Source organism: Camellia sinensis, chromosome 1 (assembly GCF_055761805.1).
Source record: "Camellia sinensis isolate YWXY chromosome 1, ASM5576180v1, whole genome shotgun sequence".
Lineage (NCBI taxonomy): Eukaryota > Viridiplantae > Streptophyta > Magnoliopsida > Ericales > Theaceae > Camellia > Camellia sinensis.
In genome coordinates, this window is record NC_138961.1 from 93,419,020 (window position 1) to 93,436,760 (window position 17,741).

A 17,741-nucleotide genomic window follows, 5' to 3' on the forward strand; every position below is an offset into this window, starting at 1 on the left:
TTCAATTTTCAATACTTAATTTTTAACTTTCATTCAGTATTCTTTTGATTTATTTTCAATTTAAATAATTAGTTTATTTTCGTTAACTAAAATCGATGAAAGAAATAATATATTAGCCATTAAACTTAATGTAAATGTACAAAAAATATGTAAAATACCATTTTTCATTGAATTTAATTTTAGTTTTAATTAACGGAAATAGGCAAATGCTTTAGATTGAAAAGAAATCAAAAGATTAAAATTTAAATTGATGAAATTAAAAATTAAAAATTTATTTTGTCATAATGCTGAAGACAAAATTTAGGATTTATTTTCGAGAATTGACCAGTAAATCCCGTTTTGTAGACTTGTAATTCATAAGGTCCTAAATATTTTTTTGGTGACTGAATGGTCCCTTAAATTATTTGTTGCCTGTTTTGCCATTGTTAGTACAGTTGGAGGACATGTGGTGTGGTTATGTATGGGGAAGGTGGTGGGGTGTTTGTGTGTCACGTTGTTCGAAAAGCACACTAGTAGCTTTTTAAAGTTTGATTGTTTTTAACACGTGTAGTGTGGGACGTGAATTTTTTAGTAATTGTTTTTTGGCGCGTGATGTGAAGAGACGTAGTAATTCAATCAAATTGGATTCGCCACATTAGAGTGTCACATGGCACGATTAGAAAAAGTACATTAAGGAATTTTTAATTTCTTTTGGAGTGTCACAACATACCAGTCATGTTGTCACATTTGGAAAAGGTATATTAAGGAATTTTTTTTTTTTTGAGTACCACATCATACCTACCATGTTATCACATTTAGAAAAAGTACACTAAGGATGAGTAAAAATTTTGGAGTACCACATCATACATGTCACGCTGTCACATTTGGAAAAAGTATACTAAAGAATTTTTAATTTTTTTGAAGTGTCCCTTCGTTAAAGTGTCACATTAATACCTTCCACATTGAAATGTTCTAATTTGTTGTTGCTTACAAATCCTAACCCCTCTCTCGAATTCTCGCAACCCAAAATCATTGGAATCCGATTTACCAAGCGTGGCAAACAACATATCCATCAAAATCTCCAATCAACACCTAATCTAGGGCAATAATGAAAGGGAAAACTTGTCTACCATAATATTCTAAAATTTTAAAATAGGATCAAGTTGTATAGAAGACTTAACACATCGGACTTGCCCATCTAATAGAATAAACGTAGGACTATATAGATTAACATTTTGATAAATAGGACTTTTTGATAATTTTTTCTTTATTTTTTATTATAAAATAAAACGTTTATTTTATTAACATTCCCAAAATGTAAAGCTTGTTGAATAATTATAACTTAGATCAATTGAGGCACATAATTCAACATAGGCCCAAACAGCACATGAGGGGTGGAGAGTTTATGTGGATGGATATATAATACACACATAAAGTTGCAAAAAGTCTGAAGGAACCAAATGAAGAGAAAAATGGGTGAAAGAAAGAAAGGGCAAGAAAATGGCAAGAAAACAAAATTGGAGTGGCCACCCATCAAACCCAAGTTTAATCTCAACATAACTCGCCTCAAAGACACAGATCTCTTTACGGTATTGTTTCTTTTCCTAGATTCTTCCGTTAATTTTCCTTTTTGTGTACGGTGTATTTACTTTGATTATCGTTGTGATTGTTTGTGATAATCTGGTCTACATACATGTGGATCTATGTGTCTACTATATTGAATTTGTTTTGTTATGATCGGTCGATTCTTGAATGATTTTCCATCGCTATAAATTCGGCTGTTGCAATGAGATTCACAATTATTATGATTTTCCATTTTTTAAGCCAGGGTTTTCTCTTAGGTGTAAATGAGACTCAGGTAGAGTCCAATGGGTATGCGTTTTGGATGTGTTTTGAGCTTCATTGTATGTATATGTTTTTTTTTGGGTAATAGAAATTAATTTACCTACCAAACAAAATCTAGGTTGTTGATATCGGTTTGCTAATCTAATAAGTCAAGGTCCATTAATTTAACTGTAGTATGGCTCCCAAGCGAACTCAGTGTTGACTCAATTCAATCACAATTTTGATGGAAAATGCTGCAATTACATATAGGCTATGTTTTATTAATACATGAATCATGACTTTAAGCTCAAGTTGGGCTCTAGTTTGATTTTGTGTGCATTTATTTTCTTAATTGAATGCAAGTGAAGCCAAGTTCAAGCTTGTTATTGATCAGTTATGAACTATGAAGCACTGATATTTCAAAATCAGTGTCGTAGCTGTGTCGGACACAAGGATGGCAGGGACAAGTTTAATTTAGGGGATACGGCAGGGACTTGTTGCCCCCCCCCCCCCCCCCCCCCCTCCTCTTTCTTTAGTGCTTTTGATAGGTGTTGGATAGTGAATGTTTATTCTCTTTTTTATTTATTTATTAGATTTAAATGCTTAGTAGATTATCCATAAAAAAGATATAAATGATAAGTATTAATTTAAAAGTGATATATATATTTTTTAAATATCGAATTAGTATTAGTTTTTGTTAATTTTGATTGTTTGTGGATGTAACATTAATTTACATAACAAATAAAAATATATGAATTTTTTTTTTATCGTGTGTCCCCGCCAGTGTTTTTAAAGGCTCAAGGCGCACTAAGGCGCTGAAGGTCACTCGGGGCCTAGGTGCAAGGCGCAAGGCGAGGCGCGGGCTTTATTAAAGTAAGGCGCACGGTCTTCGTAAAATATAAAAAAATTAACATAGACTAATCATTCATAGTACTAAGACAATTTTTAAAAAAATAAAAAGTAATCAAGATTCAAGACAAAATATAGAATAATTCTCATAGCCATGAAAGTGCATATTACATAACATTCCAATTTTCAAAGATCAAATAATCCACATTCAATAAAATAAAAATAAAAATATAAACACTAAACATCCAAAACATAAATATCCAACAAATACTAGGATACATCTTAACACTTGAAAACATCAATATCAAAAGAAAGGGTAGGTTAGGTCGGTGTCAGTCAATCATCATCCTCAACATCAATGGCAACATCTTCTTCTCCATCAGTTGATTTATATTGCTCAACATCTTCCTCCTTTGTGTCATCTGAGCCCGCTTCCTCTTCATCTATTAATTGAAGTGGAGTCAATGTTGATGATTTAGATATCCTTGGTTGTGCCTTTGAGCGTGAACTTGTTGCTCTACTTGCATGGTTACTTTCTTCTACTCCAGAAGCTCTAGCAACAGTGGCCCACGTCAAGCCATCATCATCATCATCAAACACAGGCTCATTATCTTCATCAGATTCTCCATCCATCCTCCCAAGCAACCACTCATTGCTTTCATCAATATTTTGCAAAGATATGGGATCAAGAGTGTTGCGCATGTCATACCTAAATCTCAATGTTCTATTGTATTTGACATACACTAAATCATTGAGATGTTGTTGTTCCAATCTATTTCTTTTCTTACTATGAAGCTGCAAGTATTAAAAAGATATTAAATTCTATATAATGAGAATAAAAATATTTGAATTGAACAAAAAATTAGTTAGAATGTTAAATACTCACATGTTCGAATACACTCCAATTTCGTTCACAATCTGATGAACTACATGTTAGGCTAAGGACTTTTATGGCAAAAGTTTGCAAGTTTGGAGTATAAGAACCATATGATGCCCACCAATCAGCTGCGATAATCCACTAATTAGAAATAACTGTTACCAAATATTGAGTTTTACTAAAAGTATTACTAAAAATAAACTCTATGAGTCTATGATATATTACCTGGTGCTCTTGTATTTCTTTGCCTAATCGCAACAGACTTGCCAAAAAGACTCTCAACCTTCATATAAATACTCATCTCATTAGTGATCAAATCTTGAACATTAACATCCGGGACCAACCTTTGCATGCATTCATAAAACCCATTCATCACTTCATGATCTTTTTGCACCTCTAAAGCTTTTGGGTAAAAGAATTCTGGATTAAGAAAATGCGCAGTTGCATGTAAAAGCTGATGCAATTGGACATCCCATCTTTTGTTGATGATTTTGAAGATTTCATTATATTTCTCTTCTTTATGATCAAATGAACTTGCAATGCATTCTTTTGCCCTATACATTGCCTTATAAATGTATCCCATGAGAGGTTTCTTCTCGGTATCAACCAATCTAAGCACTTTGACAAGAGGATCCGAGACCTTAAGGACAAACACAACAGTATTCCAAAATGAAGGCATCAACAAAGTTTGTGCCATTCTTTTACCTTGTGGCTTCTTTGCCCATTTGCTTGAGGTCCAGTCTTCGGAGGTGACCATCTTTCTCAAATTATTTTTTTGTTGATGCATTTTAGACAAAGTCAAAAAGGCAGTTGCAAATCTAGTTTTTGCAGGCTTGATCAAATTCTTCAAATTTGTATAGCGCCTCATCATGTTTAGCAACGTAGGCCGATTGTAAATGTAGCCATGTACTGCAATACCCCTTTCAAATGTCTTTTTCAGTCTAGGTATCTTGAAAATGTCTTCTAACATCAAGTTCAAACAATGAGCAGCACATGATGTCCAATACAAGTGTTCATACTTAGCTTCCAAAAACCTCCCTATAATGTAACAATAACGAAGAATTATTATTTTCAAGTTTTTAAATTTTAAATGCAAAACGAACTATGAGTAAACAATTTTGATATAAGGAATGAGGAAATATTCTTACCCGCCAACACATTAGTTGCAGCACTATCAGTGATAACTTGCACCACATTCTCTTTTCCAACTTTCTCCACAAACTTGTCTAACAATTCAAATAGCTTTTGCCCATCCTTTGAATAGCTAGAAGCATCAACCGACTCAACAAACATGGTTCCTCTTGGACAATTAACTAAAAAGTTAATTAATGTCCTTCCTCTTTTATCAGTCCAACCATCAGCCATTATGGAACACCCGTATTTTGCACAATCCTCTTTTTGATTCTTCATTAAATCTTCAGTTTGTTTCACTTCTTTTTTGAGTTGGGTAACCCGCACTTCATGGTAAGTCGGTGGTTTCATACCAGGACCATATTGGCCAATGGCTTCAATCATTGGTCCAAAACTCTCATAATTTACTGCATTAAAAGGGATACCAGCATCATGCATCCACCTTGCAAATCTTTGCATTGCACGAGCTCTCATTTCTTTTTTGTAAGGTTCATTTGCATCAATTTTGGTTTGTTTCCCTTTTGCTTGGTCTCTTCGATTTTTCACCACTGATTTAGGATTGGGTGTGAAGTAAACATTCATAGGCCCTTTTGACTTTGGCATCTTTGATTTGGATTTGGATTTGAATGAACCTTGGCTACTACTTGTCAATTTATGGTGTTGATTGACATTGATCTCAACGACATCATCATCTTTATCTCCATCTTCCATGTCCATGTCATCGAAATCAGGCAACATGTTCATTTCTTCTTTTTGTGTCTTTTTTTTTTTACATGAACTCTCTAATCTCTTCTCTTACATGAGAAGGACACTTTGGGCAAGCAGTGACATTCCTATAACCTCCCGCGAGGTGTTGTTTCACCCTATAAACACTTCCATTTGATACTTTACCACAAAAATTACACTCGAACTTGTTTAAATTATTCTCCTCTACCAAATGGGCATATTGTCACGCCGGATCTTTTCTATTACTTTCCGATGTCATTTTCTACACAACAAATTTAATAAAGGAAAAATAATTGTATTAAAAGAATAAATGGAAAACAAATTTAATCCCTAACAGATAAAGGAAAAAAGAAGAAGACCAATACCACATTGTATTAATTAATTATTTGTAATTTTTTTTTCCTAACAGATAAAGGAAAAAAAATATCAATAGCATATTACAAATAATTAATTATTGTGAATAATTAATTATTTGTAATTTTTTTTCCCTAACAGATAAATTCTTCTCTTACATATTACAAATAATTTTTTTTTCAATAGCATATTACAAGTAAATTTTTTTTTCCCTAATTTTTGTAATTTTTTTTGTAATTGAAAAAAAAAAAGAAAAGAAAAAAGGAAGTCGAAGTGTCCTGAAGAAGAAAAAAAAAATTGAAAAAGGAGAAAAAAAATAATTTTTTCAGAGACTCAACCCAAATAATTGAAAAAAAAAGAAAAAAAAAGAAAGAAGCAAAACAGAGCACTGAAGAAGGAGAGAGGAAGAGTCGAAGGCAACTGAAGAAGTCGAAGCCCCCCCCCCTAAAAAAAAAAAATGCAGAACTGAAAGTCGAAGACGAAGAAGAAGGAGAAGGGGAGAGAGAGTCGAAGTCGAACAGACCTGCGAAGCCGAAGCCGAAGTCGAAGTCCAGTGTCGCAGTCGCAGTCGAAGTCCAGGTCCAACAGCACCAGTCAAAGTCGAAGTCAATTGCGAGGCGAAAAAGGAAGAGACGACTTCGATTAGGGTTCATCTGAGTCGTATTTGACTCATATAGTACATGAGTTGTAATCCTCTGTGATTACGATGAAGTCGAAAGGTTCATCTGAGTCGTTAGATCAGATCTAACTCTTAAACCATCAGTCGTGCCTAGGCGAGAGCCTTGCGCCTCTCTTGCCTGGCTCAAGTCGCCTCGCCTGGGACCTGTACAGGCGCAAAGGGTGCGCCTCGCCTCGACTTGCGCCTAGGCACGCTTTTCACAACACTGGTCCCCGCCATGTTTGTCTCAATTTTTTTTGAAATCACCGTATCCCGTGCTTCTTAGGTTATGAAGTATGAGAACTTTGAAAATATTGTTTTATAAGTATTGGACACTTACTCAGTATGGGTACGCGTATCCATATGGATACACATGTACTGCGTAAGTGAAATACTTGGGGTACTGCTTAGGTATGGCCGAGGGCGGAACCAGGAATTAAATTTGAGGGGGTTCAAATTAGGAGAAAGTTTTGTTCACTAACTAACAAAATCCATAATTTTTAGATTTTATAAGTTTTAAAAAAATACATTATGATTATACATTAAGCTTTTTCATGAAAAATAAAAATTATATAACCTTAACAAAATATGAACAAAAGAAGTTTAATTCTATTATAATCAGAGTAGAACTCGGCGCTCTTTTAAATCTCGAAATTCGTTTAAGATTGGGTCAAAGCTAAATTTCATTTAATTTTCCTTTCAATATTTAATTTTGCCTAGTTGTGGAGACATGATTTTAATGGGCAAAATCACATAGTTAGTACAACTAAATTTGATTACAATTTCACTTTCCGTACCGCAAAATAATATTATTGTGATAAGTAAAGCATCCCTTCTATCGTCCCTCAATTTTTGAAAGTGGTCATTAGCTATGAAGTACGGGTACAGGTACGAGTATAGGTATTGGTATGATACAGGTACGTCGATGCGGTAAAATTCAAAAAAAGTAGAGTACGGGTACGGTTTGGTACGTTTGTACAAATATATTTATTCTTAATTTGGAATAATGCAAAATTGATTAAATGGTTTAATTTATTAAGATTTAACCTACAATTAACATTTAATGCCAAAAGTAAAGGTATGAACCAAAATTAAATGTCATTATATTAAATAATTTATAAATCATAGCTTAATTTTAAAATCATGCTAAGAATAAAACTAAAAATAAAAAGAAGTTTAGTATAATGAAATTTATCTCTGTAGTAAAAGAAAATATTGTTTCTACTGAGGTACGGTACAACATGAGTATCTGTTAGGTATGTTTGGATACGTCAAAAATTAAGAAGAAAAAAATTTGGATATGTATTTCATGTACACGTATGCAGAAGTACCATACGTTGATAAGTATCCGGTACGGGTGCGGCATATTTGTCGCAGTATAGGTCTTTAGTTGATAGAACAAAATGAATGTTTAAATTATCTTGGATTTTATAACATTTAAAACGGCTGAATGGAAAGTAAAAAACATGTGAAGAAAAAGAGGAGAGAGAATTTGGTTTCCTTTGTGTGGCGTGGCTATGTTGGTCAAACAATAATGTTACGAGGATCACATTATTTTACTATATTTTATATATCATGTGATGTGTCACTATTATCTTGGTAACATATATGAGTGGTAGGTTGGACCCATTAAATCAATGAAATAATAACATATAAGATGATGTACATAAGATGATAAGATAATGTGGTTATCATAACATAATTGGTTAGTAAAATAAGACCCCCCCAAAAAAAAAAAATGTTGTAGTTTTTACATTTTTAATAAATTAAAAAACTAGGGGGTGCCATTGATGCCTTAATGGCTCCGCCTTGGTCATGGCATGAGTATGTGTCGGGCACTTTTGTGCGTATGTCCGTGCATAAATACTTATTTATTTTTTTAAATATATAGAGGAACTGGAACAATAATTGTTCCTATATTTAAAATTTTTAAAAACAAAGGGTATTTATATTAGGGTTTTTTTTTCTTTTACCATTTAAAATACTTAAATTCATTTTTGCATTTGATTTTTTAATTGTTATACATCATGTACTACTACAAATTATAAAAATATTTTTTATGGATGTGCGCACCCGATTGTACTCATATCCTACATTTTTTTTAGGTTTTTTCGTGTCGACATACCCTTACCCGTACACGAACTTGTAGCCACACCCGTGCTTCCTAGTTGATTTGCAAGGCTAGCTTGAACTTGCTTCTTTGAGTGCCAAGAGTTGTATGATTGAGTGTGGATGATGAGGATGTTGACTTTTGTTGAGTGGAAGGACTAGAAGAAAGGACAAGAGAAAAAAAAAAAAAAGAAAAAAAAAAAAAGGAAGCTGCATTATTGAGATTGGGATGGTAATCAAAGTTTTGGAAGGCCTTATTGAGGCTTGTCTCGAAGTGAGTCTCGAAGTGAGGCTAAGGAAAAACGCATTGAGGCTTCAATTTTTAGGTGATACTCCCCAAAAGCTTGAACATCACAATTTGCATGTGTCTTATACACCTTTTGCGCATAAGCATATGAGCATTATGCATATGAAGAGTTTGTCTTGGGTTCTTGTTAAACTTAGTCTACTAGATTGTGTAAACATAAATAATGGAAAACCTCTTTTGTTACTATATTCCCTAGGAAAAATCAAGTAAATGACCAATCAAGAAAAAACATGGAGTCAAGGCTCAAGTGAGAAGCTCAATAACTGATGCTAAGAATATCTATTTCAGTTTCAACAAGGGCATGCTTTCTTTTCTGCTGTGAAATGTTCAATGCTTTGAAAAGAATAGTATTTACACCTTCATATATATTATTTAATAAGTTTGTTACTATTTAAAAATATTTAATTTAATTACTAAATATAAAATTTTAAAATGCTTATGTCTTGACCCTTAAGGCTTACGCTTCGCCTCATGAAGGGTAAAGCGCCTCGTGTTTTGCATCCACCTTTAAAAACTTCGATGGTAATACCAACTAGGGACTCGATGATAAAGTTAAGATAGTTCAGTGGTGATAGTAAAAAGTAATTATTGCAGTGGGTTTAGGAGAGATGCTGTTTACGTTAATAGTGTAGCAAGTATGTGAAGAAGTCCAATACTTAATAAGAGAAGACATGTTGCCAATGGTTTTCCTGCACTGCAGGATTAGCGTGGCATATCCAAAAGGTCAGGATGTAACTTTGTTGAGTTATCTGATTTGTTATTCTTTTGTTCTGAATAAAATCAGTGGAACTGAATTACCAATAGTGGATGATAATGGATTAAAATGGTATGATAATGTGTTCAATATCTTTAGTAGCTTGCCAGGAAAAGCAATTGTTGGAAAATTTTTTATCCTACTAACTATTTTGCTTTCAATAATTACTTGTTTATTTATTTTGGAATAATGAGCTAGTAATAATTCTTCATTTGTTCAAGATTTTCAGGTGCGGAATTTATTCACGTCAGTTGAATCAAAGGCATTCATTAAAGCTGCAGAATTGATTGGGTTTGTCCATCAAGGGAGTCTTGGCCCAACAAAAGGCGAAGCTTATAGAGACAATGATCGAATATCTATGAATGATCCTGTGCTTGCAAATACAATATGGGAATCTGGACTCAACAAATTATGTTCTGATTTTAAAATACGAGGCAAAGTTGCGGTTGGGTTGAACCCAAATATCAGAATCTACCGGTTAGTTTGGATCTTTTCATCTTAGTTTGTACTAATTCTTCACATGGATGGAGAGCTTCAAAGCATGAAGCTGTATTTCTATGATTTAGTCATCATTATTTGTGTATGAAAATCTGTTTGGACTTAATCCTCTTAAAGAATCTGTTACAGTAATAGTTCTTTCTTTCATTTGCCTCTTTAATGGAACAGTACAGCAGTCTATTACAAACCTCTAAAATTTAGTTTGATTTCCACGCCACAAGTTTTTTTCTTGTCAGGTATAAGGTTGGTCAGCGTTTTGGACGGCATGTTGATGAAAGTGTTGATCTTGGAGAGGGAAAGCGCACCCATTATACTCTTTTAATATATCTTAGTGGTGGTTTTAAACCCAAACCTAAAAATGATAACAGCGACCCACAGGATTCTTCTGAGCCTCTAATTGGAGGAGAGACTGTCTTCTATGGCCCAAGAAATGGTGTTGTTGCTGAGGTGAATCCGCTTTTTCATGGGTATTTTTTTGTTTCTGTTTTTATTAAGAAGGCATGGGCTTTGATGCAAAATTATTTGGCTTTTAGGTGTCTCCCACTGAAGGGATGGCTCTCCTTCACATTCATGGTGATAAGTGTATGCTGCATGAAGCCCGAAATGTAACAAAGGGTGTTAAGTATGTGTTACGATCAGATGTAGCTTTTGCTTGATCAGTGCAAGGCTTAATCAGATCAGATCCAGCAACCTTGGTAAACTCTTCATTTCAAGTTTATCTCCTGAGATATGTTTTGAGTTTGTAACTTGTGATAGAAAAATAATATATAATGCTTCTGTAACTCAGCTTTGTCTTCCATGATTTGGTGGTCTTTGAAACCCCCTATAACAAATTACTTTACCTCGTAAGTATATGAGAATAAATATTTAAAACATTGCTGCTTGTAATCATGTTTATTAGTATGTACTTTACAAGTCATCAATTGAGTCACCACTTCCTTCTTTTTGTTTTTTGTGTGTGTGTAGAGTAGGAGCATTACTTTCTTCATCCAGCTATTCTATTTTACATAGATAGTATATCATGGAAGCACTACTTCTCCTAGAAGGGGAAGGAGACAAAGGAAGAGAAAAAGAAGAAAAGCTCTCAAATTGGTTTGAGGAAGTGGCCACAGGCATTCTTTGGTTGGAAATAGTAGTAAGATTTTTGGTGTGAAGATAAATGTCATGAAGCAGTACAGCACACGACCTCTCTCTCTCTCTCTCTCAAATGAATTAGTGTATGGGTTTGGGAGGTTGGCAAATTATTGGAGGGGTTTGTAAGGTTGCAATGGTGGTGGGTTTTTACTGGCCATGGTGGTGTTGCTGGATCTACCAGCCACCAAAATTGGTGACTGTGAATTGATTATATGGCAGTGTGGCTGTAGATGTGAAGTGATAGATTGAGAGTGAGATAGACAGTAGAGAGTGTTGTTTCCTTGATGGAAATGGCTTTGTGAGTGGTTTCTGTTGGTAGCACCAATCATGGCCATGGAGGTTTCTTGTGGTTGTAGTGGCAACCATTGGAGTAGCGGTGCTGACGAGTTAGGAGAGGGGAGAAGATAGAGAAAAGGTGTTTTTTAGAGATTGTGTAAATTAATTTAGTTGACTTTTGACCATAATGGTATTTTTAAAAATTTACATAGTGACATAAAATCAATAATCATTACTCTATAAAGGGCTCTGTAGTGGCATGGGGGGATAAGTGTTAACGTGAATACGAAATTGGTGTAATTTACCATATAAATGGCTCAGGATAGGTAGCTTTTGACCTTGAACCTTCTTTAGTGATAGACTATCGGATTTACTAGCTAACCAGTGGATATTATGCCTTAAACTGTTCAGCCGTTTATGTAAGTCAAGACAATAAAATTTACACGAAATATCTTCGAACACAACTTAATTCTTTCGGTTGTACCCGTTTTGGCCTTATACAATATTCTTGGTTTTCGTGAGTGTTTTAGAGAATTCAGTCTTATCAATTCTCATAGAAGTGGCCCCTTCATACTCATATAAATGATTCTTATTTTGAATCTCTTATATACTCGTCTTGAAAGATGCCTCTCTAGATTTTCAAGATATAACTAATCATTAAAAGTATAGCTTACCTTAAGTTTCCTGCATACGATACATGTTGCAGATATCACTCTCATCATAGGAATGGATAGGAGATAGACTCCCTTGGTGATTTCTGGTGAACTTAGATCTTGAGATCTTCAGTCAGTTAAGTTGGGTTGCCATTATGGCGACTCGAAATTAATAAACTTTAATCACATTCATTTTGATAAACTTTCCCTCATTTGCACTCTGGTCAAACTTTTTGTTTAGCGGCCACTATTTTCTGTTTGACCACCTCAATTATATATCATTGAGTAATTGGTGGATCCACTATATTGTCCTCAGACAATACTCACAACTGAGAGTAAATGTCTTACAGTATTAAGTTTTTCAATATGTCATGACTCACTGTTACTATATGTCTATCTCATGTCTAAAATCAATTAATAGACATAGATATGTTCTTTAGGAGTTATAACAAAGTCATTTTTGTTTCTCCTCCAATTTGTCTTAAATAATTGAAATCCTTTGTGGACCCTACTATTGGAACTGTTACATTAGTAAGACACTTCAAGCACCTCCACACATTTGAGTATTTTCTTTCTTGATGCATAACTTTGTAAAATATCAATACACCTCCACAATTCTGATCTAAATCATAATATGGCATTTCTTACTTATTACTTTTCAAAAGCTAGAAGTTAAATAGAAACTCTAAATAATTATGCCTACACAAGTCATAATTAATGTTTTGAGAAATCATATCCTTATAATACTCGTCATGAATCATGATTGAAAAACAAATTTTCTTTCCCCCACATTTGTGGCAATACATAAATAGCACTAACATGAATGCGGACAAGTGTCACTGTCACAATTAATAACTCATTTTTGATAAAAAAAAAATATTTGTGAAAAAAAATTAAATTATTTCTTCAAATCCAAGAGATAAACTCCCACATTAGATCATGGTTCATGGTTTATAATTAAACCAATTCTACTACACAAGATAATTATGACGTGACAATCTATGTCATAAAATTCAAAAATTACTTCCAATTAAATGGAACAATACCATTATTTAAACATCATATTTAAATTACTATAACGGTAATGATTGCTTTGACATTACAAAGATGCTACTATCACATTGAAGTATAACAATTAAGGATCTACCCATCACACCTATTGGGTCTCCTTTGGAGTTTGTGAGAAAAAGATTGAGAAAACATTGAAAACTGGGTTTTCCAACATGCAAACCCACAGACAAACTTTACTTGCATCCACTATGTTCTCTCTCATATAAAAACAATTGAATTCAAATTTTATATAAATCAACAATCAAACCACAAATGTTTAATGTAAATCTAACAGAAGGCAAACAAAACTCCCTAATGAAAAACAAAACAAAATAGTTACAGTTTCAAATGTATTCTATGTTGGAAAATGGTTTTATAAATCTTATTTTTTGCTATTCTTTGAGCATTAATTAAGGTGGGACCCAAGCTTTAATTTTGACGGGTCCAAGTGGATTCATATTTAATGCATCGTAGTGAATGACATGTATTTGGTTGTTCAAAAGCATTTCTGGATGAATAAAAATTCAATGCATATTTGAGCTTCGTGAAAATGGAAGTGGGTTCCCACACATTTGTGAAATGTGCTTGTCCCACATCGGAAATGCTTGAGGTTTTTTATGAGCATATAAACTCTAATGTGTACACTTGGGTTGGGCCCTAAGGGGGCACCCCAAGTTTTGTAAGGAGGGGAATTATAGACAAAGTGGGTTTCACCCAAATTTACTACATGCATGCATTGCCGCTCGGCTAACCGGACTCAAATGTGGGATGCCCATACTTTTTTTTTTTTTAGAAATTGAATTTTTTTCAAAATTTCTTGCGGGAAAATTTGAATTTCAAATTCATTTTCTTTCCAATTTTGCGTCAAAATTCAAATTTGAATTTTCAAATTAAAATTTTTTAGTCGCCTCCCTTCCAACCAGTTACCTTTTCCAGTAATGCCTTTCAAACCATTCCGAACAGCCATGAAGGCCTATTCGAATAGGCACCTTTGGGGCTATAAATAGCCTCTCCATTCTAGCAATTCATTCATTCAATTAATTTCAATTTTTTCCTTTCCTTTCTCGTTCTTGGTTTTCGCTCTCCATTGATTCCTGCACTTTTCTGCAAATAGTTTTAGGAAGATTCTGTGAGAAAGAAAGAGTTACAACACTGATTTGGTTCGCCAAGCTTGGATTTGTAGTGCTACAAATTCAAGATATAGTCGTTGCATCTTGGGAAGTAAACGCCAGTAAATCTCGAAGTACTAAACCGAGGGCGAAATCTATTTTAAGGAGATTGTGTCCAACACAAACCTCGACTTAAAGTTTTGCAATCTTAAAGCGCTGTAAGCATCAACTTCAAAATTTAATTTCATAATTATTTTCTGAATTATTTACTTTTTGTTTAATTTATTTATACATTAAATTGCACACACATTATACAGAGGACCGTTGAATTGTAACAATATTAAGATAGATTTTTTGTTTTTATTTATGTTTTATACATAAGTAATATTTTGTTTTAGAAAAATTAAATAGTAGCAATATATTGTTTAATTTTTTATTTTTTGATTAAATTGTAGTGATATGCTATTTAATTCTTTCTTTCATAAATAGTAGTAATATATTGTTCATCATTGAGATTTTATTACGGAATTTTATTCTGTTTTGTGTGTACAATTTATTTGTATAAATTTTAATTTGTGATTGTTGCATTTTTATTTCATCAGAAATAATAACAACCGAAAAGGATAGTGTTGAGACTATTCGTACTGCAATTGCAAACCCGGTCACCGCATCCATGATGCCGATATTATCAACGGCAACTCCGTTAGTACCAGTAAATCATGGAGAGAAGCCAGAAAAGTTCAATAGAACTAAGTTCAAAAGGTGGCAATAAAAAAATGATGTTTTACTTAACCACATTGAACTTGGTTCGTTTCACCCGTGAAATGGCTCCAGTACTAAATGAGGCAGAAACTGATCGGTAAGTTGTTGGCGTCGTGAAAGCATGGAAACATAGGGATTTTCTGTGTCAGAACTACATCCTCAATGGATTGCACAATACAATGTACAATGTACAATGTACAATGTGCATAGTGTTAAAAAGACTGCAAAAGAACTATGAGAATCCTTGGAATTAAAGTACAAGACAAAAGATGCCAATACAAAGAAATTTGTCGTTGGTCGGTTTCTTGACTTTAAAATGATGGACTCCAAGACTGTAATAAGTCAAGTTCAAGATCTCCAACTGATCCTACAAGACATTCATGCAGAAGAAATAGTTTTTAGTGAATCCTTCCAAGTTGCAGTGATGATTGAAAAATTACCGCCAATATGGAAAGATTTCAAAAACTACCTAAAGCATAAACGCAAGGAGATAAATTTGGAGGAACTAATTGTGTGGCTCCATATTGAGGAAGACAACCGTGGATCTGAGAAGAAATCTGGTGGTCACATAATATGTAAGCAAAAACTAATGTTATGGAACTAGGACAGTGATCTCTTTCTACCAACAAAAAGAGAAAGCAAGATGGAAAAGGTCCCAAACAAGGCTTCCAAAGCGTGGACAACAAGAAGTTCAAAGATAAGTGCTTTGTGTGTGACAAAGACGAGCATCATGCTAAGGATTGTCATATTCGCAAGGAAAGCTGAAGCTCGGGCAAGAGGCCAACAAAATCACACATGACCGAAGTCGACTACATCCCTAATGAAGTAGGAAACATTAGTCTCTCTGTTGTGGTTTATAAGGCGAACTTAGTGGGCAATACTAAGGATTAGTAGGTGGACATTGAGGCTACTCGTCATATTTGTGCCGACAAGAAACTGTTCACAACCTACAAAGTCATAAAGAATGGAGAACAACTCTTCATGGGAAACTCTTCAACCTCTACAATCGAAGGACAAGGAAAGGTCGTGCTCAAGATGACTTCGGGAAAAGAACACACTCTTAACAATGTATTCCATGTGCTCCAAGAATCTGATTTTTGGGTCATTGCTGATCAAGAATGGGTTTAAATTAGTCCTTGAATCTGACAAAGTCGCACTCACTAAAAGTGGGATATATGTGGGGCGAGGGTATATAAGTGATGGGCTTTTCAAGCTCAATATATTAACTGTTGTACCAAATTTGACTGCTAATAATAAGAACATATCTTTCATTTATATTGTTAAGTCTTCTTATTTATGGCATGGTAGATTAGGACATGTTAATTTTAATTCTTTGCGTAAAGTTGTTTCTTTGGAATGTTTACCTAACTTAGAATTTGATCTTAATCATAAGTGTAAGATTTATGCTGAGGCAAAACTCACTAAGGCATCATTCAATAAAGTAGAAAGAAGTACTGAACCTCTTAGTTTAATTAACACATTTGTGATTTGAAATTTGTTCAAACTAGAGGAGGTAAAAAGCACTATTAGTTTCATTGATGATTGCACTCGATATTGCTATGTTTACTTATTGAGAAGTATATATTAAGCTTTGGAAACTTTTAAGCAATATAAGCTTGAGGTTGAAAATCAGCTTGGCAAGACTATTAAAGTAGTAAAAAGTGACAGAGGAGGTGACCATTTGAGGAATTTTGTTCTCAACATGGTGTTATTCACCAAATTATTGCACCCTATTCTCCTCAATCAAATGGAGTTGTTAAGAAAAAGAATCGAACTCTTAAAGAGATGATGAATGCTATGTTAATTAGTTCAGGGTTACCATAGAACTTGTGAAGGAAAGCGATTTTGTCTGCCAACTTTATCCTTAATAGGATACCCCACAAGAAAACCAATCAAACGCCTTATAAATTGTGGAAAAGTCAACAACTTACTTACAAATATCTCAAAGTGTAGGGGTATTTGGCCAAGATAACAGTTCCTAGTCTTAAAACGACTAAAATAGGACCAAAAACTATTGACTGTGTGTTCATTGGTTATGCGAATAATAGTAGTGCATACGGATTCTTAGTTCATAAATCTAAAAATCCTAATATGCATGTGAATACTATTATTGAGTCAAGAAAGTATCGTTCTTCGAACACATTTTTCCTTACAATAAAGCTGAAGAGTTTAAAACTCTTAAAGTTGAAGAAACGAGTTCAAATAAAAAAACTCTTGATATTGCTATGGGTAGCAATGAAGACCAAAATGATATTAAAGAAGATGAACCTAGACACAGTCAGAGGGCTAGAAAATCTAAATCATTTCGTCTAGATTTTCTAACATACATGTTAGAAAATAAGCCTCAAAGCTTCAAGGAAACAATGTGTAATTGGTTTTTTGCGTTCCTCAAAGGGGTTTAGTCTCCTCGGATGGGATTCTCTACAGTTTGAACTCCCATGATTCTGTATCTGGTTTCATGAGTGCAATGTGAAACAAAAGAAAATGTGAGTCCAAATTTGGCAAATCTTAGAAAAATCCACTAATCGCAAGAGATACCAAAAATGAACTGTATTGCCAGATTTTAGAGTCTCCACATAATATTTTTTTGGAGAATTAGGAAACTCATGACTCATGCCAAAGGCCACTTGCCTGTCAGAACCAAAGTTGCCTCGGTTCGGGAACTTAGGTATAAGAGAGGAAGGTCATGAA

At 33.9% G+C, this 17,741-nt stretch overlaps 1 protein-coding gene across 15 annotated transcripts; it reads left to right on the plus strand.

Annotated features, from left to right (window-relative positions):
* The first annotated feature begins 1,291 nt into the window (after nucleotides 1-1,291).
* LOC114303625 (2-oxoglutarate (2OG) and Fe(II)-dependent oxygenase superfamily protein) lies at nucleotides 1,292-16,325 on the plus strand. Of its 15 annotated transcripts, none has more exons than XR_014336770.1 (6): nucleotides 1,352-1,568; nucleotides 9,798-10,045; nucleotides 10,303-10,513; nucleotides 10,600-10,761; nucleotides 14,294-14,506; nucleotides 14,891-16,325. XR_014336770.1 is itself a non-coding variant. In XM_082880902.1 (5 exons), the coding sequence occupies exons 1-4, from the start codon at nucleotides 1,440-1,442 to the stop codon at nucleotides 10,720-10,722; spliced, it is 726 nt and encodes a 241-aa protein (XP_082737028.1). In that variant the 5' UTR covers nucleotides 1,352-1,439; the 3' UTR covers nucleotides 10,723-10,761; nucleotides 14,891-16,325. The 15 variants fall into 15 exon arrangements, 10 of the variants coding, with proteins under 10 accessions (XP_028104562.1, XP_082737028.1, XP_082737039.1 ...); XR_003643801.2 differs by lacking the exons at nucleotides 14,294-14,506; nucleotides 14,891-16,325 and adding exons at nucleotides 10,854-10,911; nucleotides 11,033-11,720 and having other exon boundaries at nucleotides 10,288-10,513; XR_014336766.1 differs by lacking the exons at nucleotides 14,294-14,506; nucleotides 14,891-16,325 and adding exons at nucleotides 10,854-10,911; nucleotides 11,038-11,720 and having other exon boundaries at nucleotides 10,288-10,513.
* Nucleotides 16,326-17,741: the final 1,416 nt, after the last annotated feature.

Bases quoted from the DNA above. Each gene is read 5' to 3' on its own strand.
- LOC114303625 (XM_082880902.1), top strand. From the start codon at position 1,440: ATGAAGAGAAAAATGGGTGAAAGAAAGAAAGGGCAAGAAAATGGCAAG. The intron at 1,569-9,797 runs GTATTGTTTCTT...CAAGATTTTCAG, and splicing joins AAGACACAGATCTCTTTACG to GTGCGGAATTTATTCACGTC. The intron at 10,046-10,287 runs GTTAGTTTGGAT...CCACGCCACAAG, and splicing joins CCAAATATCAGAATCTACCG to TTTTTTTCTTGTCAGGTATA.